Genomic DNA, 21,470 nt, shown 5'->3' with positions numbered 1-21,470 from the left:
GGAAGTGGGTTTAAATAAATTTTGTAAGATTTGAAAATACCCGTACAAACATACGTACGTACGTGTTAGCGAGTTAAAAAAAAGCATGTAATAAAAACTATTTTTCGAAAATCGAACCCCCCACCCCCCCAACAGTATTAATTTGGTTTTTCAAAAAAATTAAATAACGCACCGATTTGATGGCTTTATAGTGCTACCAACGTGTATGCTTGTACACATTACGCGCAATCAGTGCTACCAACTGCCGAATACAACGCGATTGTCCGCTGATAATAACCCGCGGTGTGTAAAAAACAATATCAACAAAGTGTTTTTACGAGGCGAGTGGCGTCAAATCATAATTATTGTATTTCAAAACAAAATTCAACCGTAACTGTTTAAATTGTTGTAATTGTTATTTTCCAATATAATATTGCCCCTGTTTTTGCGCGAATAACTTTAGTATTTTCTAAACAATGACATCGGCACTGTACCTCGAACACTATTTGGACAGTAAGTACTACCCTAATATTTTTATTATCTCGGTGGTGATTTTTGGCTAATGATCAGGCTTAGAAAACCTACCAATGGAGTTGAAGCGAAACTTCACATTAATGAGGGACCTAGACTCGAGAGCGCAAGAGTTGATGAGGAGCATCGATAAATTAGCCGACGATTACATGTCAAACGTAAAAGGTTATTCGTCGGACAAAAAAAACGAAACCATGACCAGCATACAGCGCCAGTTCGACAAAGCGAAAGAGTATGGTGACGATAAGGTGCAACTGGCCATACAGACGTATGAATTAGTAAGTATGGCATCTATGGACTACATGCCGGATGTACGTAAGTTATGATGCATATCGTTCTCATTTATTGTATGTTTTCAGGTTGACAAACATATAAGAAAATTAGACTCTGACTTGGCACGATTTGAATCCGAAATCCAAGACAAAGCCATTAGTGCCACGAGAAACGTAGAAGAAAATTCACAAAAAAGTATGTATGGATCAACCACTTCATAAGCCGTTAACTATAGATTTTTTTTGTTTTTTCCCTGTACAGGAGGACGTAAAAAAATAAAAGACAAAGAAACCAAAAAGAAGAGCGCTTCGAGTGAAGATGAAGCAACTATGAAAACTTCTAAGAAGAAACAACTAAAAAAAAGTATACTAGTTAACACATAGTTGTTAAATGTTTTGCTTAATATGATATATTATTTATAGGTGGTGCTAAAGTGGCTAGTTCAGTACCCAGCAAAACTCCATCGGTAAACACCGTCGTGAACCCAACAAACACGGTTAGTAATACAACCAATGTGACGGCCGAAGCCAGTACTTTAGTCGGTGCGTTGACTGGTGCCGGAGTCGCTCATTCTGCCGAAGTGTTGGACATGCCAGTCGATCCAAACGAACCAACGTATTGTTTGTGTAACCAAGTGTCCTACGGTGAAATGATTGGATGTGATAATCCAGACGTAAGGAAATTATTGAAATATTTTTTTGTTTTTTTTAATTTTTATAAGGAATTCATTTTTTTTATCTATACATTTTTTCCTTTTTTTTTCAGTGTCCCATTGAATGGTTCCATTTTGCTTGTGTTAAACTAACGACAAAACCTAAAGGAAAATGGTTTTGTCCAAAATGTATAACGGATCGCAAGAAAAAATAACATCTACAGTGTATCAATGACCAACAGCATTATTGAATGCAATTTATCTATATATTTTATAAATGTCAAAAACCTGAAATATATCTTAAAAGATAGACGGACATGTTTCTTACAGTGTAAGGCACAATGTCTTTATAAGATATTATACTGTGATGTAATACATCTATTTGATACTTAAATATGCTATTGTAATTATTGTGTATATACATATTGTAATTTAATCGTGACATCGATTTTTAGATAGAAATAAAATAATTTTACGAATTCTTTTATTTTTATATTTATTTTAAGGTGATAACATCGGATTCCTTTTACAACATTTTGATGGTAAGACCGTCCAGTTATACTCGTACGAATTTGCCTCTCTGTATTCGTGTTCACACATTTTTCCGGTATTTTGTATCCGTGACCAGTATAACCTCATCAGGGGCGGACTTCGCTTGTGTGTCACTAGATGTAGATTGTTACATCCGCGGCTCAAGTATTCAGTATCGAAACGACGATCGTGTTTTCGCGTAATGTTCAAAGGAGCTAACCAAGCACCAACAGTGACATCCTCGCTAATAAATAAACTTTAAAAAAAAATGTACTCTTGAGGAAAATTGTCTAAACAGTTAAATAATATTTGATAAAATTTACCTTAAATAATCTCGATTATTTACTATGTAGGTGACAAGATCATTGGACAGAACATACCCTCCACCTAGAGCGTACGGTAAGTATTTATCACATAAAGACCATTCGTCTTCTTTCCATTTGCCAAATTTCTTGACGTTAGCTATGCCATTGAAATAACCCCAATAGAGTTTGTTTTTGGGCATACCCTCTAATTCACCAACAACTTTTGGCAAATCGACAAACGTGTCATCATCGCATTTCAACAAATATTGAAAATTGTAACTACTAATTAATATCAAAGATTCCAATAGCTTTTTGCTAAGCAATCGATATTCATCGGGTACATTTACTTCCACTATGTCGCCGTACAATAGTTTTTCATCGTACAGCGATTGGTCTTTGGACAATGCAAATAACACTCGAACGTTTTGATCAGCCCTCGCCCACGTCTCTCGAATCGCATCTCGGCGGTCATGGTTTTTCACAGCCGATACGACTACAACGAGCACGGTGTACTTTGTACGTCCAACCACAGATGCGGGGTTCGGTTTCAATGTGTTGGAGTGTAGAAAAAAAAGTGTTATCGTGCATCCTAGTATGAACGACAAGGTTGACAGGATACAATAGTTGAGATGTCTCGGGTTGAGTACCATTGATTTCAATGGTTAGATTTTGATATAAAATTGTTGTTTAATCGAAACTCTTTTGCTTTTGTAATTTTAAAACAGTATAAATTACTAGTAAATAGCAACACGATCACAACGTTTCAAAAACGAAGATATTGAAAATATAAATCTACATTTTTTTTCGAATTTGGATACTTGACAATCGACTAACTTACAGATGTAGCAGTTTTTTTAAATTTAAATGTTTGTTTTTAATATTTTTATCTGAACAGTAACAAAATATATACCTACTTATAAAACAGACAAGTAAACGTAACTATTATCGCGTTGGCGTCACTGATTACTAGAGGGATCTATAGCAGTGGCTGAATTTGTGTTGGCACCACAGCATTTTTGATAACAATAATATTGTAGGTGTCTTATCAATAATATTGGCGAATATTTTATAATTTATATTACTAATTACCGTGAGAATAAATAATCTAATCCACGGTTGATACATCATACTTGATAGATGATAGTCGATTACCTACTATTGTTTCTGTTTTTGTAATGATTATTCGTTTCATATTGCATTAAATAGAAACCATTATTTACCTTATTATTACTTATAATACCTGCAAACAACAATTTATTTCTACTATTCAACACTATTATGGCTATGTGGACAACGTTTACAAACACAGGTAACTCTTGGTATAATAACATTAAAATAATACCATTTACGCATTCATGCCTACTTAACAAACAAACAGATACATTTCACATTACAACACTAGTATACTGGTCGATGACAAAGCGGTTCTGCTCACGGTTTGTTAGATTACAAATATAATTATTCGTATTTAATTATTTTAGCGTTTTCATGAGTTGATAATTGGGTCGGCAATGTTACTTTGTATCAAGTGATCTTAGTGTTAATAAATGATTTATATATTAATGAAACACTTAAAAACAAAATATGTAAATTTGTAGGTTTCAAAGTGTATTAGGATAAATGTATTAAGTTAAAGCATCTTATGACCATTTGTTTTACTACTGTGGTGTTATAACATTCTTAATAGCTTAATCTAAGCTATTAAGAATATTTGTTGTTCCTCTTGATGATGAGTCGATGCAGGGAGATGGGTTTTTTAACGAAATTAATAATTAAAAACTCTCTAAATACTGCTCAGTTTAAAATACTTTTATTATAATGTAAAATTGAAACATGTACAATTCGATTACAATGACCACTTGTCATTTAACTAATGTCTATACTAAATGTTGTAGTTCGTTTGAGTGATCTAGCTCGTCTGTTCTAGTGTTGTTCCTTACTGCTATTTATATGAGTGCGATAGTGGTAATCGTGTGGGCTAGTGTGCATAGAGTGGGCTTTAGATAATAGTAAGCTCGGACGTCACAGCGGATGTGCAACCTGTATATATTTATGATATTTGTATAATATACTGTGTAATATTCTTTTATCTACTGTAGCTTATACTAAGTATTGTATATTGGTTAGTGTGGGTTTTTAGATAGCAATGACAGCGGATGTGCGAAATGTCCATCCGTACATATCTTATCGGTTGTTGTCAATGTGGGCTTTGTCAGTGCGCCTTTATTCTAATGTAAATACTCAATACTTAATCAAACCTTGGTCATAAAATAAGTTACTTTAATTACTCAATAAAAGAACTAAATTGATAAAATCTCAAAACAAAATCTTAGATAAAGTCTATATATTATAAAAATGAAAGTGTTTCGTTGATGTTAATAATATATACGTTTATATATTAATTTATATAGTAATTGGAATTACTTTTTGTGTATTTTAATACAATTAATTTATTAGGAGCATCTGATCCTAGCCGAGAGTCAGGCTTAGGCAGCGACTCTGACAATATGGCCGAACTAGCTCAGTTATTGCAAGCCGATATTCCAGAAGGACGCAATAGCTTATCGGACAGCCACGTGAACCTAGAGCGTGTAGCCGAATATTGCGAAGGCAATTATTTTCAAGCTGAAAACAAAAGAATAGCTTTGGAAGAAACGAAAAACTATACTACTCAGTCTTTGGCCAGTGTTGCTTATCAAATAAATACACTTGCTTATAATTTTTTGCAACTATTGGACCTGCAGACTGTTCAGTTATCCGAAATGGAAAGTCAAATTAATCACATCGCCCAAGTATGCTTTTCAAAATAGTTTAAAATATTTTTAAAGCTCTCATAATGTACATATTTTCAGAATGTAATGATACACAAAGAAAAAGTTGCTAGAAGAGAAATTGGTGTGTTGACAGCCAATAAGACTACAAATCGTCAGTATAAAATCATTGCTCCCGCTAATCCGGAAAAACCTATTAAGTATGTCCGGAAACCAATTGATTTTACAGGTAAATTTAATTTAATTTATCAAATCAATTTTAAATAATCGCATCATCAATGAATGTTATTCCAGCACTAGACGATATTGGACACGGTATTCGCAGCACTCCTCGCCAAACACGTCAGCCAGTTGCTAATAGTTCAAGTGCGTCCACCAATATGTCAACTGTTGGTCCTGCTCCTACAAACAAACCGCCGACACCACCAGCAGTGATACGAGCCACAGGAACTCTAAGCAAAAGTTCTCGTGAATATCGCACGCCTCCGGCTGTTGCACCGCCTCAAGTGCCCAGTCATTACGCGCCCAACTATCCTATCGGCCATACTAAACGCGAAAAAGGACCCGGATACAATTCGTTGCCAATGCATCACACATCGTCCTCAAGTAATATACAACCAGCTCCCATTGTCGGAATGGTTCATCCCATGCAGCAATCGGAACAATCCTCTTCGTTGAATTCAATGCCCCGTAAGAGAATAATATTTGTTTAAAAAAATTAATTTTTTTTTTTTTAATGATTTATTTAAACAATTATCAATTTATTTAGCTCCTCCTTCGCCCCATACGTTAAACAATTCTCGAATGGGAATTGGCCCAGATCTGTTAGACAATCATCATCATCAGGCTCCATCTTTCGGATCGTCCACAGACCATTATCGCTCAAACACATCTCAGCAGTTGTCCAACGATCATTATCGTTCTGGTGCATCTCAGCAGTCATCCAACGATCATTATCGTTCCGGTGCATCTCAGCAGTCGTCAAATGACCATTATCGTTCAAGTGCTTCTCAACAATCGGCCACAGATCATTATCGTTCAAACATGTCCCAGCAGTCGTCTACAGATCATTATCGCTCAAACTTGTCTCAACAACAAGCAGCTACCGACCATTATCGCGCCAACACTTCGCTGCCTGGCATTTTGAAAAACTCGTCGCAATATCATCCTTCATCTGCGGTCACCGCGACACAACAGGGTTCATCACGACAAGGATCGGCATCGCCTCCACTGCCACCACCGCCCGAGGATCACTTTGGCCATATATCAGCTGGCGGAATCGTTCCTCAAGAACCAGATCTTCCTGGATGGGTTCCAAAGAACTATCTGGAGAAAGGTAAACTGTTATTATAATTAATACCAATTTGAGTATTTTAAGTTAAAACATGTTATCAATTCCCATTTTAGTCATCGCAATTTACGACTATTATGCAGACAAGGACGACGAATTGAGTTTTCAAGAAAATGCAGTTATTTACGTGTTAAAGAAAAACGATGATGGCTGGTGGGAAGGCGTTATGGATGGCATTACGGGACTCTTTCCCGGAAATTATGTGGAAGGTTGTATGTAACACGCGATAACGAACACTTCCTGATATTTATTATTACTATTATTATAATTATTATTATTATTATTATTACTATTATAACATACAGCTTCAAAATATATAACACGATATAATTTATTATTATTATCGTCTAAGATATAATATTATCTAATGATTTGATATATTTAGTGATTAAATAACTTATACTTAGCCGTTTTGGATTTAGAATAATGTCTACTTAAATATAAGTACTCCACTTGTTTTATAATAATGAGAACTTGCCCCCAAAATATAATTATTATTTAGGTATTTAGAAATTATTAATTTTTATTATCAGATAAAAAATTCCATTAGATGTATAAACTAAATTTACAAGTCAATTATATGTGTTTATCATTAAATTTTTTCTTATAACAATTTATATTATATTATTTATAAAAATTATTATTCTTTATAATTAATTAAATTATTTTATTTATAATTATTAATATTACATTAAATTATTATTTGACATTTGTATATTATTTTAATATAATAATAATTAAAAACAATGTCAAAAGGTTTTGTTGTTGTTTTGTATATGTTACTCATAAAAATCATACAGAATTTATTAGTTTGATATATGATCAACAATGATATTTTTAAATACTAATCACATATTAGTACTTTTGAGATTATTTTAGTTTATAAAAACTACAAATTATTGACAATTTAATTTAACAACTATAGAATTTACAATATTTACACAACTTGCGAATACTCCCACTTGAGTAGATTGACTTGTCTTAGCAGACTATTTTCAAATAAATTTATAAATTTACATTACTGCCTACCGAAAATCAGCTTTTTTTTTTATTCTATTATGGAGCCACAATTGGACAGCGTTTCGTTAGAAAGAAACCAGTCACAAAATAATAAAAAAAATGAGTCAGGATGAAAAATAAAATTATGTATGTGTAAAAAGAAAACTTATTTTGAAGGAATTTAAGTTGACAGTAACAATTTAACCTCAATTTATTCGAATAAATTTCGTCTAATTAGAAATCTGTGGGAACGACCATTTTAAGGATTTAAAACTGTCCGTTCAATTTATCGGTACGCCGTACGTGAAACCAAATGTGGGCATGATGATAATAAAAATCTAATAATAAATAAAATTTGTTTTTATTTATGTAAATAATAATTTAAAATGCATTTTTAATTAATCACTTTTAACCTTCTAACTTTTGTAATAATAAATATTTAAAACAATATACATTTTTATTCCTAGTTATTGTAATTTGATTTTCATCAAATATAAGTAAGACACAGGTAATTACTAATTGGGACTTCACCCTTAATTGAAAAAAACTAAAACAAAAATAATAGAAAACAGCTAAGCAAATTCAACAACCCATAAAATCTACCTCCAGTACTTGTTATCAATTCGACTGATAACAAAACGGACTTCTACGATTTTTTGTAAACATTTTAAACTCTTTATGTATTTAGTATTTACTTATATGTAAATTAGCTAAATTTATAAGTGTTTATTATTTATTAATAATAATCAAAACGCACAATGAAAACGTCTCCGGCCAAAAGCTAAACGACAATCGACAATTTTATGTTGTATTTATTTATTTTTTTCTTCTGAAATGATGAAAATAATGTTGAAATTAACGTTGGCTCGACAATGATCGGTTTGTCGAACGTCGTGTCGAAGAAAACGCAATGCGTAGCTCTTTTGGTACCAATTTTGTTGCCAGCCCTTCACATTTTAGTGCTAGAAAAGTTCTGGAGCGACTTCACGTTTGTAGTGGACAAGGAACAATGTCGGTGTTCTTGTTGGGACACGGTGTTCAAAGGTAATCGGTCTCAATCTAATAAACCAAGTGATTTTCATGCATGGTTGACTGTCCATTTAATAGTTATTATAAATTGTTCTGTTAAAAAAAAGGACCGTACGAAGCCGGCGTAGCTCGATACAAGCATATGTACTTCAACGCGACAGACAATACGTTCAAAATGTGGGCGCTGACCGTCGTCTGTACGATAGTACTGTACGAGTGTTGCAAAAACATAATAAAGCTATGTTTCGAAGGGCAATTACGGTTTAAAATGGCACTACTATTTGTATTATCGTTGTTCTCTCATTACTATTCTTGGTGAGTGGACTACAATAAATTTGTTTGAAATACTTTTAAAGTATAAATTTACGCTACCAAACATCAGCTTGTTTTTTTATATAATGTTTTTTTCTTAATCTATTTTGAAACCACGATTGGACAGCGTTTTATTAGAAGGAAACCGGCCACAAAATTATGTAAAATGAGTTAGAATAGAATATATACAAAACAAAATTAAGTTTATGTTAAAAAAAAATATTGATTTGAAGGCATTTAGGTTGAGAGTAACAATTAACTTAGACCTCACTTTATTCAGATAAATGCCGTCCAATTAAAAATGTGCTTAAAACTATGGACATGGATGTATCTAAAACTCATTCGCATGACTTCAAATACATTTAGTAAATAAAAAGTAATTTTTAATAGGTTATTTCACACTTGTATCCATTTTTTGATTTGCTATTTTTTTAATATAGGTAATTCATTATTATTTTCAGATAATTGCTATTGTTCAATATCTTTTTTTAAATGCTTTTGAATAAAAACAATAATAGAAATTATCTATGGTGAAAACATTTTAAATAAGATAATCGTTTTAAAAATGAAAAAGATATCTTAATTTTTATTTATATGAATACATTTGTATTATTATTAATATAATATTTTATCTATAAATAATAAACATTTAATTAATCGTGCAACAAGTAAAAATATTGCTCGCTTTTAAAAATAGAACTTGAGGATTTTTACATTTAATTTATATCAGTAACAAAAGTAATATTATTGGCGAATTTCAAGTCAAAATTTTGAACTGATTTCCTATTCAAAATCAGTCTAAACAAAATACTTTAATTGAAGAGAAACATAAATGGTGTGCGGTCGAGTAAATGCGTACCTCAGACTCAAAAGAGCCAGTCTTGTATCGATTTTTTATTCATTTGAAACATAATATATAAATGAGAACTTTAGTATATATTTTTAAGTAACGAGATTGTCTCTTTATAGATCCAAAAAGAAGATTTAATAAAACATTACAAAAAAACCTAATAATATCTTGTGCACAACACAGGTGGTCTTACGTGAACTACTGGAATGACGAATTTTACTCGCAGTGGAACCACCAGATAGTCTTTACGATCACCGAATTGTACTCAACAGCAGTGTTGTACAAAATTTGTGATCGAAGAAAAGAAATAAGAAAATTTCATATGTTTTCCGTGATCGGCGTGGGATTAATACACATTCTGGCTGCTGGGTTCGATCAGTTTGTTACAAATGTGATCAGGGGTAGCGGATTTGCACACCAAGTAATACGTAGTGTATTAAAATTATAATATTTAATTATGTAAACGACATTTCATTTACATTGTAATAATATACAGCTTTATATTTAAACGCTACAATATCGATGATATGATTTTGTCTGAGTGCACCCAGTTATGTTTTTTTGTCGTTTTAACTTAATTAAAAAATTTGCAAACGCCTTTATATGTCATCAAGGTTAGTCGTATAGAAAAAAAAAAAATTACATATTTGAAATAATTTTTAAGTACTAAATTAAATGTTCTAACTAATGACATAGTTTATTTGCATTCAGACAAAAACTGTTTACGTAAAAAAAATTTTTTTTTTTGGTACATTCAGACTATTTGGTAGCTACGTTTTTTTTTTTTTATTAATTAATATAAACAATTAAAAAGACAATAAAATATTCTTGTTTTAAAATTGTATAGCTGTCAATATATATTTGACTTTATGTAAATTGTGTAAAAGTTTAATATTTTTTTAATCTGATCGATTTAATGTAGGACAAGTGGATTGTTTCCAATTGAAAAAATTCATACGTTACCTTTATAAACAAATTTTCAAAAATCCGACCAAACACACCACCTTTGGTTTTAATATTTTATTATTATACTTCATCTTATTACTATATTAATTATTACATTTGTGAAAACTCATTATTGTCGATTGTTTGTTTTTAGATAATACGAGATTTATTTTTGATGGTGCCCGATATGTTGAATGTCGTTGTGCCATTACTGGAAATGAGGAAGAGACGTATGGTTTCAAAAAGTTACTACGCCGATGAAACTGGTGGTTATAAGGAAATATGCTTTTTAATCGCTCTAGTGATCTCTGGATTGATTTTTGTATCATTATTATAGACATATTATGTATAAATATATAAGTATATAGATTATTAATTTTTTTTTATTGTGTGTATACAAATTTATTTTTTGGTAACATAAATTGGTGCAATAATTGTTCTTCGACGTAGTGCAAACAAGCAGTCAAGAGAACACATTTTTCTCGTATAACATTTATGGCACAGTCTAAATAAAAATAAAAACTATAACAAATATATGGTGTATACTATAAGACGTTAACAAAAAACAATGTGCATACAACAAAAAGGATCAATTCAACAGTGATATAAAATAAGACACATTTTTTTTAAACCATAGTTAATAATAATAGCAACCTAGTTGTTGTTGGCACGAAATAAAAAGTACCAAATTGGAATTATTCTCCGCCAGCGGTTTCGGAATCCCTAAAAAAAAAACCAAAAAAAAAAAAAACAATGTATTGTACAAATGTATGTGAAATGCCTTTAATTTTATTGCTTAAAAATAACCTACAGGTTACACTTGTCCAAATTAAATTTTTCAGACCTGTAAATTACACGTTCAAACAAACGATCAGCTAATTTATTTCAGAATATTATAATAAACAAAAAAAAAATACAACAAAACAATGATGTCTAAAAAAAGGTTTTTTTCGGAAAGCAGGAACAGTTTTATTTAAGACATGAGGATTAAATTTTGGACTCTGAATCGTCTGGAAAAAAGAATATATAATTTGGAAATCGGTATTAAACCTACTACGATTATACTATGACAACTTTTATCAAGTTGAAACGCTTAAATATAAATTTTTTATGAGGTGTATCGTAAAGTTCTATCTAAGCATACTTGGAAATTGAACTTAACCAGCTTTGTTCATTTACAATGATATCTATATAAAAAAAAATTAAATAAAAATACTAGAACTTAGCGGTCAAACACCTAGTAGATTGTACCAATATATATTACATACCATTTGGATAGGATTGTGTTTTTTCTACCAATTTAAAATAGTTAAGTTTTATTTCCAGAAAAAAATATTTTTTAAAATGGAAGGGGGTTCACTTGAAGTTTGGCAAAACTTTACGAAACACGTCATATGTATTTTATTTAAGTGTTGTAATAATATATGATTAAATATTGCACACAATAAATAATTGACTAAAAAAAAAACGTGTTCTATGACAAACCTGGGCATTAGTACAATAAAATCTAAAATAATTATTAGTATTTAAAAATTTTGTAACCAAAATAAAAATTTTAATTATTATAATTGTAATTTTTTATTTGTATCCAATTAACCAAATAATTATTTCAATTTTAACTATAAATAATATTTATTTTAAATAATAATGGGAATAATATACTAAAATAAAAGTATCAAATACATATTTAAAAAAATAAAAAGGTGTCTTATAAAAGAAAGACATTATTGAAATTATAAATAATTAAAAACAATGGCCAGGTTTGTGGAACTATTAAAGATTCTAAACAGTCGAGTGTGTTACTTGAAACTATTATTGAACATTTTATTTATTTTCACTTTTTAAATTACCATAAAATTAATCAATAATTTACACTAAAAGCATACATTTTGAGTTAGTATTAAAATAAAATGCTTTTAACAAAAAAAAAAAGCAGTTCCAGTTAATAATATTTGTCAATAAAAGATCAAAAAATTGTTCGTGTTATACATTTAATTATTTACAAATGCTAACAATTTATTTAATTGGGGAAAAAATATGTATAATTGAAATCAATTTTAATCGGGTGTCGAAAACCAAAGAAGTTATATGTCGTGTTTAAAATTTTTTTTAAATAGTAATAGAAACAAGAAAAGTTTGGCTATGCTTCAAATGTCATTGACATTGTTTACTCAATGTATTTTTTTTTCTATACCTACTCTTCAAATTTTTATGGCAATGAAAGTGTAAAAATAGATTTTACAAACGTTTTTCGTCCTTAATCAGATGAATGTCATAAAATAAAATTTCATCTATACTAATGATAACATATCTAGAGCTTGACTGTACAGTTGCATTATAAAACGATAATGAAAGAATTATTAATTACAATAAATTAAAATTGTAATAATTTTTTTTTTTAATTTACAAGTAGTATTATGAATGGAAAAATATGAGTTAAAAGTTTAACGTTAGTATGTTACTAAAATACAATATATCTTACACAGTTAATTATTTATTAGTTAATCAAACTTACGTTTCGGAGTTCAATTTCAATTGTTCAATTAAGTCTTTCGGTTTTAGTTCACCAATACAAATTTTGTGAACAGTTGTAAACAAAGGAAATCTGTTATTTAAAAACGAAAAAAAATGTAACTTTGTGACTTATAATTACTGATTATTAGTTTAATATTGAATTTACTTGTTTTCCATTGATTTGTTCTTGAGCATAAAATTCACTTCGGCTGCTGTAATTGGACCTTGAAGCTTTTGGCCATTTAACATTTCGGCTTCAAGTTGTTCAATAGACTAAAAATATAAAACAATTTATCATTTAACAAATAAACTATTAAAATGTTTAAAGTAATTAATTAAAAGCAACTACCTTTCCTGAGGTTACATAAGCTTCAGACACACGTCTGTTTCTGCCGCCATAACAGGTCGTGATCAAATCAGCGACTCCGCATGATTCAAAAAACGTAGATAGTCGAGCACCAGCATAGAATTGATCGGCAAACTTAATCATTTCCATTAGTCCGATACGTATGATTGCGGCTTTTGTGTTGTCGCCTAACAACAAGCCGTCGACAAATCCAGCACCTACGGCCACAATGTTCTGAAAGAGAAAACAAATATAAAAATATATAAGATAGATATATTTTTTTTTTTTCGTTAGCTAAAAATTTACTTTTAAAGCTCCGCAAATTTCTACAGCTTCGACGTCGTCGACAACAGATACACGGAAGTAATCGGTCTGAATCAAATTCTTCAAAATCGGTCCAATACGTTTGTCTCTGCATCCTACACAATAATTGTTTAGCAAGAAATGTACAAATAATTAAATACAATGAGATTACCAATAGTGGTTTCACTGAATTTCTCATCTGCAATTTCGTTAGCCAAATTGGCACCCATCAGAACACAAACATCAATTTTTAACTGCCTGTTAATAATTTGCGAGATGAGGTCTATTCCTCCACCGGGCGCTACATCAAATCCCTAAAATTATCAATTTATATATAAAACGTTTTAGTTTTTTGTTATTGAAATAATTAAAAATAATTAAATTGTAGTCATAATTAAATTTTTTATACCTTGATCAACGAGAGTCCTACGGCTGTTGGTTTTATAAAGCCCACAAGGCTGGAACACAATCTCGGGATGAACTGATGAGGAATAACAAATACGATAATATCGGCGTCTTTGGCAGCTTCCACAACATCAGGTACGGCAACCTATAAGTTTTATTGACGTAATAGTAATTACAAATTTCAAATTATCATTATTTATTAGATGGCCATTTAATACAACTATACATATTAAATATATACTAAAAGCTAATAGAGTAAAATTTGTGTATTACTAAATCATATGCGCCAAAGAGGCGTAAAGTGCATCTTTACACTTTAAAGAAAAAGTATAATAAACCAAAATTCGAGAAAAAAAATTATTTTAAATTGTTTTAAATTACTGTAATGGTTTCAACTTAGGATATTTTTATAAATGGGTTAAAACACCAAAAACGAACAATCTTTGGAGCGGATTACACTGCATGTCTGGTACAATTAAAAGAATGTTTTTAAAATTTTTTAAGATTTTTCTTTTTCAATTTTTTTGGCCATGGTCGTAAAAAATATTTTTTTCTTGACACTTCATTTTTATCATTTTTTTATAGTGTCTTCAGCCATTAAAACAAATTATTAAAAATCCGTTTCTTATGTAAAATAATCTCGGCTTTCTAAAAAAAATATTTTTTTTTTTTTTTTTGCGTAACAGAAAATCATTATAGACAAGTTTATAATCTAAAAATTTGTTTTTTTTCGTGTTGCCCAAAATTTGAGAATTTGTTTAATATTTTTTTTCAGAAAGCTCAGAAATTTAACATAAAATGTGTAAATTTCCAACTAGAATCTCAATAAAAACTCATAGAAAAGTCGAAAAACGGAAAATAATCTTATTTTAAGGGGAAGGAAAGCGTCAATTTTTTTACAAATAAAGCCTAAACGCGGAGTCACTTTCTGAAGGTCTACCAATCCGATTTCAACATTTTTTATTTTATTTTATAGTTTAACATCTTCTCTATGGAGGCTAAAAGGCCGATTTTTTATTTTTGTTTTCAAAAAATATTTATAAGCATTTTTATTTTTACTTTTTTATAGTTTTTTCTAATACATCTAACTATTTTTTAAATCGCTAAATCAAAAATCGGCCTTTAGCGCCCAAAGAAAAATAGTAAGTTTCAGAAAATGACTTCTACGAAGGTCATTTTTTATCAAACTTTCGTCATAACTTGGAGAAAAATAACTTTAAAAGTATTATAATTAGAAAATTGTAATATGTGTTCACCTTGAAATTAATAGGTATATGAATAATGGCTATTAGATCAATGTTTGCCAAATATTGCCTAACCTTTGCCCCTTAATAAATAGCGCTTTCCGTTCCCCTTAGCACATAATTATTTCTATATAATATATAAAACTATTTTAAATACTGTTGTGTTTTTTTCCATTTTTTCAACTTTTCTATTAATTTTTACCCCTTTTTTGTTTGTTTTTATGGAAATCCTAATTCATATATCATTAAGGTACAATGCATTAGCAATATTCGTATATATTTATCAAGTGACTATTAAAATTTAATTAATTTTTTATCTGATAATTTTCATATCTAAGTATTTTTTTATTGAACAAAAAAAAGACAAATACAAGGTGATCATTTTATCATGAACCACTCAATATTTCATTGGGTTTAATTGGTAACTGTTTTTTTTTTTCAAAGTGTTTTTATATAACGTGATTTTAATTTTCCACAAATTTTTATGTTTCAACTCTCCAATCAAACTAATTACTTATATGAAATTTTTGAAACTTAAATGGTAACCATAAATTTCATTTACTTTTTAAATTGAGAATAATGTACTAAAAACTTTTAATGGTCGATAACCAGTCTTGGATAACTGTTTTTGAAGTTATTGAAATTTCAAATTTAGGACAGAAGGAAACCACACTTCCCCCCCCCGTCCTAACTTTTAAACTCTTATAACTTTAAAAATAGTTGTTGAAAAATGATTATCAACCAGTCAAAATGTTTAGTAAAATATTCTTAATTTAAAAATGTAATAAAACACATACGTTACCTTAAGAGTTTTAAAATTTGATATAAAAATGAGATTATTGTTTATTTATCAACAGTTTTCATTTTGCAGTATGCATACAGACATAATCAAAAAATACTGGTAATACAATTATTAATTAACACACTTGATCGATATCTTTAGCCAAAGTGCTACTATGTAGTTTCAACTCTGCACTTAAATAACAAGAACAGTGACAAACAAATATTAATAGCTCAAAAATGTTGTTGTAAATCATAATATGAAAAAAACATTGATTATGTAATAATAACTTGTATGTAACGATAACACGTAATATACACGTTATTACTATTATCGATTATAACATAATTTTTGGGAAAAATGTTTAGTTTATAATTTTCAGTCCAAAACTAGGTTTTGAATTTTGAATTATAAAAATAAATACTGTACTTATTCTAATTGGGCGACTTCAATTTACGTTGATAACTAAAATTTTGAAATGCAAAACAAAATGAAATGTTAACATATATTGAAAACCAAAATAGTTATTACTAATGTAAAATAAGTCTGATAAAATAAAATTGTTGTCATTGATTTAAAAACGACCCTGGGTTTCAATATTTAATCTGAACTTTACCTACATTTTATAATTAAAAATTAAAAATTAAATTGCAATGAAATTAAATTAAATCAATCAGTTATTTTCAGTGATTAACTGCGATGAAAATATATTAAAAATCATTGTTGCCAAAAAATGATAAATTTTAACTGCTAATTTTAAACAAATCGTATGATCACATATCTTTGGTGGACGGTCACATAATTTATTAATAGTCAAAATTGTTAATCTTCACTAAAATCCGAATTAACTAAGTTTCGACTGACCCCGAAGATATATTTGTTAGGCAGAGAGTCAAGACAATAATAATAAAGTAATTTTAAATAATAAAGACTAATCAAAATAATAATTTTAATAATAAAGATTATTTTTAAATTATGAGTAATAGCTAAAATAGATTGTAATTGATTCCTTAGAACATTGGAATTTTAAAAAAAACATACTTTGTATTATTAGATATAAGAATCTAAAATATATGAAAAAAATGTAAATACGATAATTTATAGTACAGTTCAAACTATGAGAATAAAACGCAATAATAAAATAATGGACGCACGACCAACACATTAATTATTAATACTGATAACAAATTACTATTTCAACTATGTTCCACAAAAGATAAAAATAAAATGACAATAATTGATAGCGTACATGGACTTTAACATTCATTAATTTTTTGAAATACTCGATTTATCGTTACATCAATATTATTTGAATCCGACTTATTTACAATTCATCTTTAAATATTTAAATTCAAAATAATTACCTACGGCTATTTAAATATATTATAATTATAATACATTATAACATATTGTTATATCATCTTTTTAAATATAATTAAAATTTTAATGATTTTTTCCCATTAACACAAGTTTGATAAAATATAAAATAAATATTTTTTGTATATGTGTAATTTGCCGTACATAGTTTATGTAAGTGTCACATCGATAGACATACCAACCTGGCTTCTGGTATAATTGTTGTCAGCAGTTTAAAGTATTGTAATTATTTAAAATTCACAGTACGATACAAAAAATGATTTGATTAATAAACAAATAAATAGCCATGTCAATTTTTACAAATTGCCCACTCAATTTAACTCAACATTTTCCCAAATGACATTTCTTTTTTAAGTGAAAAGAAAAAATTCTATATTTATAACAACCACTTTCAAATTAAAGCCATACTAAACAAGATTTCTCGCTTTATGTTTTAACGTCCATTATTCCCACCGAAATGACTAAGCCTTAACTTCTTAATGACTATACCTTAAAAACTCTTTAAATAAGTATAAAATATACTTTAATTATTAATTAATAATTTAACTAATCAATAGTATAAATAATAACTAATAAATGTTAGTTTAAATAAAATTTCCAAGAAATATATTATTTTGGAAAAACTATTTAAAATAATATGTTAGGTACTCCATTCCAAACAGTCGAATAAAAATATACTTTAAATAATAAATTACCTATTTCAAATAATTTATTACTTTTAAATTACCTATTTTTTGTCGTTTATATAAAAAACGACTATGTTCACCTAAAGATTTATTTATAAGAATGTAAGACCTGTGTAATTTTAATAACGCACAACTTATATTTTTACATTGCCAAGACATTGGCAATAGGTCAAATAGAATTTCTTGCCGTGACTATAATACGACATTGATGTAAAACTAATAATGTTTGAATGACAAACAGATTGTCGTACTCATTGTCATGTCAAAAGTTTATTACACATAAAGAAATCAATCATAAAAAAATATAGAATACACAAATGTTGGTAAATAAAAAACTAAGAAATAGATTTAAGATCTAAAAGCCAATAACAAGTGCTCAAATCATTAGTAACATTTAAAATTTGATCGATAAGAACTCAGTATAATTTAGAAAAAATTGCATTTGAAAATAAGATAATAGGTATATTATATAAAAGTCAGGTATTGATATCGGTTTGTCCTTATCTATTCTCTCAAAATGATGCGCAGCCATCTCAAAATGTAGATACCAAAAAATGATATCGGGTATCATACGCCGAGTTAGGCGTATTTTGAATATTATTTTTAATAAAAAAAGATTTTTTTTGTTCAAGTTAGGTAATTATGTTAATTTAAAAATATATACATAAATAAGTGTGTAAAACAATAGGTTATTATTTATATTATGTTTTAATTATTCAATAATGTTTTTTGATAATTCATTACACTAAAATACTATCTTTTATTTCAATTAATACATTATTCAATTTAATTTTGTTGCTCTAGTATACTTAATTACATTTTATTTAACTCACTTTAGTCAGATAATTAGGCAGGGACAATTACCCGTATCTTAAATGCTATTCTAATACAACTATAATATATATATATATATATAGTTATATATATATATATAAAAAAAACGTGAATTTATTAATATTAATTTAAACATTTTGATGTCAGTAACTACTCTTACAAGGAAGAAGTTATAAATCAAACAAAATAATTAATATTGTTAATATTGAGCTGATAGAAAAAAACCTTTGAGTAGGTACCTAGAAAATGTGTAAAAAGTAATGCCTTTTTATTATTGAGTATGTCGATTTGTTGAAATATACATTTTTAATCTTCATCAGAGCGATCCTAGATATATAATATTACGAAATAAAAACTGTACGACATCATAACTTACCACATTCTCAGGCAACTTTTTTCCAGGTAGGTATTTTACATTTTCATGGGTCGTATTGATTATCTCGGTCAATTTCTTTCCGTCAACCATTTCTTCATAAACATACATCTTAACGCACGAATCAAATGAGTCCAAACGAGCTGCATTTGTGCCGATTATTTTCGCTATAGCTGATCCCCTGAAACAATATTGTTAACAAGGTTATTTTTTGGCCGAGATAATTTTCATATATTTTGCAGTAGCGTATACAGGGGAGGGTTTTGGGGGTTCAAAACGCCCGAAATTTGTGGTTGGTACGGCACATGTGCGAATTAATTTAATCAAAATTAATTTATAATATTAATTAAATCTATTATTATTTTATTACCCCCCCCCCCCAAATTATATCCTATATACGCCACTGTATTATATTATATATTATTTAAAATTATATACAATATTATATGTTTTGGAAACTAAGTTTAAAAATTTTACTTCTCTAGAATGTCTTAAGGACAGAATTGTTTTTAAATTGTAAAATTAGTTATTTTTGAATATTAAATATTTGCATTGCAGCTGTACTTTTTGAACATACTGTACATAATAATTTTTGAAGTGGATATATTTAAATTGTAGATGTCCTTCAGATAACTACTTGACAAATAGTTAACCTTCAAAGGTTAAACAGAAAATCTCATATGAATATTAATTAGTAAATTTTCTCCACAAGAGAAACTCCTTTCTTACAGAAACAGATACTACAATTTTATGGATCAAAACTCTATCTATAAATATAAAATAATTAATTAATTAAATGTGATCAACTATCAATGAATAATTTAATGAAGTAATTTAAAATTGAATATTTGCCTAGTACAAACATTTTTAATGAACTCGAAAGTCTTCATAACTATTTTTCAAAAACTAGCAAATTGTAGGGAACTGAAATAATTTTAATAAATGAACTAGCATTATAGGATCGGTTAGGTTAGGTAATAAATAAATAATAATAATAAATTAGGTAATAAATAAAAAACACTGACAAAGACTATAATGTAAAATTTAAATAAAAAGAATAGAAATAACAATATTGTATAAAATCATTGTAAGACTTAATAGATTTTATTCAAATTTTTTTTTAACCTAAACCAATTGTCACTTTTTCCATTTCATCCGAGTGGTAGTTCTAATACTTTATTATCGCCGAATAAAATCTAAATACACATTACATTTAACATTCGAATAATTAGACAAAAAAACCTTTTTTTTCTACACTACGTACAATTAAAAATTTAAGAAAATAATTTTAACAAAGTGTCCTTCTGAAGGGTTTTTCTTAGTTTTAATTTGTAATAATGTAGATGCTAATATTTTACAGATTGTTCATATACTCAATAAATGGTACTTCTTAAAAAAAAAAACGATTTATTCATTGAACTGAGAATTATTTTATAAAAAAAAAACGTACTGGATTATAAGTATATCGTCCACAAGTACAAAAAAAACTACGTAAATTAACTTATTATAAAATACTTCAAGTTTTACGTCAGGTGCGAAAAAAAAAAGACAAAATCAAAATTACAGAATACAAATTAAATAGGTATTGCGTTATTATTATTTTTCATTTATGAAATTACCAGTTTCCAGATCCCAAAATGCACACCTTCCGTTTAGACGACATAGCGGCTGATGTTAATATTTTTTAGACGAACGTCCAAAACAAACAAAATTAAAGCACAAAATCGACAACCGGTGACCGCAAACAGTTTTCGACTCGGAACACAAAACTAAAATGACTATCGTAATTTGTATGTTTTTTGAATAATAATAGTACCTATCTATAACAAAACTCAAAAGCAAATAATATAAAAATGAATTGGTACCAATCACTGATCAGACATTCAGACAGAGCCAAATGCGTTATCATTCGAACCGTACAATATGACCTTGACCTACGATGTGATGCCAATACAGGCGACCAATTCAAAAGAAAAATGTAACCGATTTTTTTGTACACAATTTTTTACATTTTTTAATTAATGTAAAATAAAATGTTAAAAAATGGAAAAATTATACACATGACGCGAGTTGGTACGA

General features: G+C 28.6%; 5 protein-coding genes across 7 annotated transcripts; 3 read left to right on the top strand and 2 right to left on the bottom strand.

Annotated features, from left to right (window-relative positions):
- The first annotated feature begins 306 nt into the window (after window positions 1-306).
- LOC126838767 (inhibitor of growth protein 4) lies at window positions 307-1,915 on the top strand. 2 transcript variants are annotated; one of them, XM_050573467.1, is made up of 6 exons: window positions 307-492; window positions 556-788; window positions 870-978; window positions 1,045-1,146; window positions 1,206-1,456; window positions 1,549-1,915. In XM_050573467.1, the coding sequence occupies exons 1-6, from the start codon at window positions 456-458 to the stop codon at window positions 1,648-1,650; spliced, it is 834 nt and encodes a 277-aa protein (XP_050429424.1). In that variant the 5' UTR covers window positions 307-455; the 3' UTR covers window positions 1,651-1,915. The 2 variants fall into 2 exon arrangements, with proteins under 2 accessions (XP_050429424.1, XP_050429415.1); XM_050573458.1 differs by having other exon boundaries at window positions 550-788.
- LOC126838762 (beta-1,3-galactosyltransferase 6-like) lies at window positions 1,788-3,161 on the bottom strand. The gene is made up of 2 exons (XM_050573445.1): window positions 2,290-3,161; window positions 1,788-2,222 (listed from the first exon to the last, which is right to left on the bottom strand). The coding sequence occupies exons 1-2, from the start codon at window positions 2,919-2,921 to the stop codon at window positions 1,937-1,939; spliced, it is 918 nt and encodes a 305-aa protein (XP_050429402.1). The 5' UTR covers window positions 2,922-3,161; the 3' UTR covers window positions 1,788-1,936.
- Window positions 3,162-3,343: 182 nt separating this feature from the next.
- On the top strand, window positions 3,344-6,959 carry LOC126840282 (abl interactor 2). Its single transcript, XM_050575924.1, has 6 exons — window positions 3,344-3,580; window positions 4,729-5,063; window positions 5,124-5,271; window positions 5,337-5,732; window positions 5,812-6,378; window positions 6,450-6,959. The coding sequence occupies exons 1-6, from the start codon at window positions 3,550-3,552 to the stop codon at window positions 6,611-6,613; spliced, it is 1,641 nt and encodes a 546-aa protein (XP_050431881.1). The 5' UTR covers window positions 3,344-3,549; the 3' UTR covers window positions 6,614-6,959.
- A 1,078-nt stretch (window positions 6,960-8,037) lies between these two features.
- LOC126847448 (uncharacterized) lies at window positions 8,038-11,033 on the top strand. Its single transcript, XM_050587668.1, has 4 exons — window positions 8,038-8,436; window positions 8,529-8,736; window positions 9,767-10,004; window positions 10,683-11,033. The coding sequence occupies exons 1-4, from the start codon at window positions 8,265-8,267 to the stop codon at window positions 10,863-10,865; spliced, it is 801 nt and encodes a 266-aa protein (XP_050443625.1). The 5' UTR covers window positions 8,038-8,264; the 3' UTR covers window positions 10,866-11,033.
- LOC126847447 (glycerol-3-phosphate dehydrogenase [NAD(+)], cytoplasmic) lies at window positions 10,894-21,279 on the bottom strand. Of its 2 annotated transcripts, XM_050587666.1 has the most exons (10): window positions 21,011-21,279; window positions 19,395-19,572; window positions 14,101-14,241; window positions 13,864-14,005; window positions 13,695-13,807; window positions 13,392-13,622; window positions 13,209-13,315; window positions 13,044-13,133; window positions 11,340-11,372; window positions 10,894-11,251 (listed from the first exon to the last, which is right to left on the bottom strand). In XM_050587666.1, the coding sequence occupies exons 1-10, from the start codon at window positions 21,052-21,054 to the stop codon at window positions 11,224-11,226; spliced, it is 1,107 nt and encodes a 368-aa protein (XP_050443623.1). In that variant the 5' UTR covers window positions 21,055-21,279; the 3' UTR covers window positions 10,894-11,223. The 2 variants fall into 2 exon arrangements, with proteins under 2 accessions (XP_050443623.1, XP_050443624.1); XM_050587667.1 differs by lacking the exon at window positions 11,340-11,372 and having other exon boundaries at window positions 21,011-21,277.
- Window positions 21,280-21,470: the final 191 nt, after the last annotated feature.

Source organism: Adelges cooleyi, unplaced genomic scaffold (genome assembly GCF_023614345.1).
Source record: "Adelges cooleyi isolate 19-005CV unplaced genomic scaffold, UGA_ACOO_1.1 ACOO_flye_CR_arks_rails_tigmint_CR_PRNA_108, whole genome shotgun sequence".
NCBI lineage: Eukaryota > Metazoa > Arthropoda > Insecta > Hemiptera > Adelgidae > Adelges > Adelges cooleyi.
This window is presented reverse-complemented; position numbering and strand designations above follow the sequence as displayed.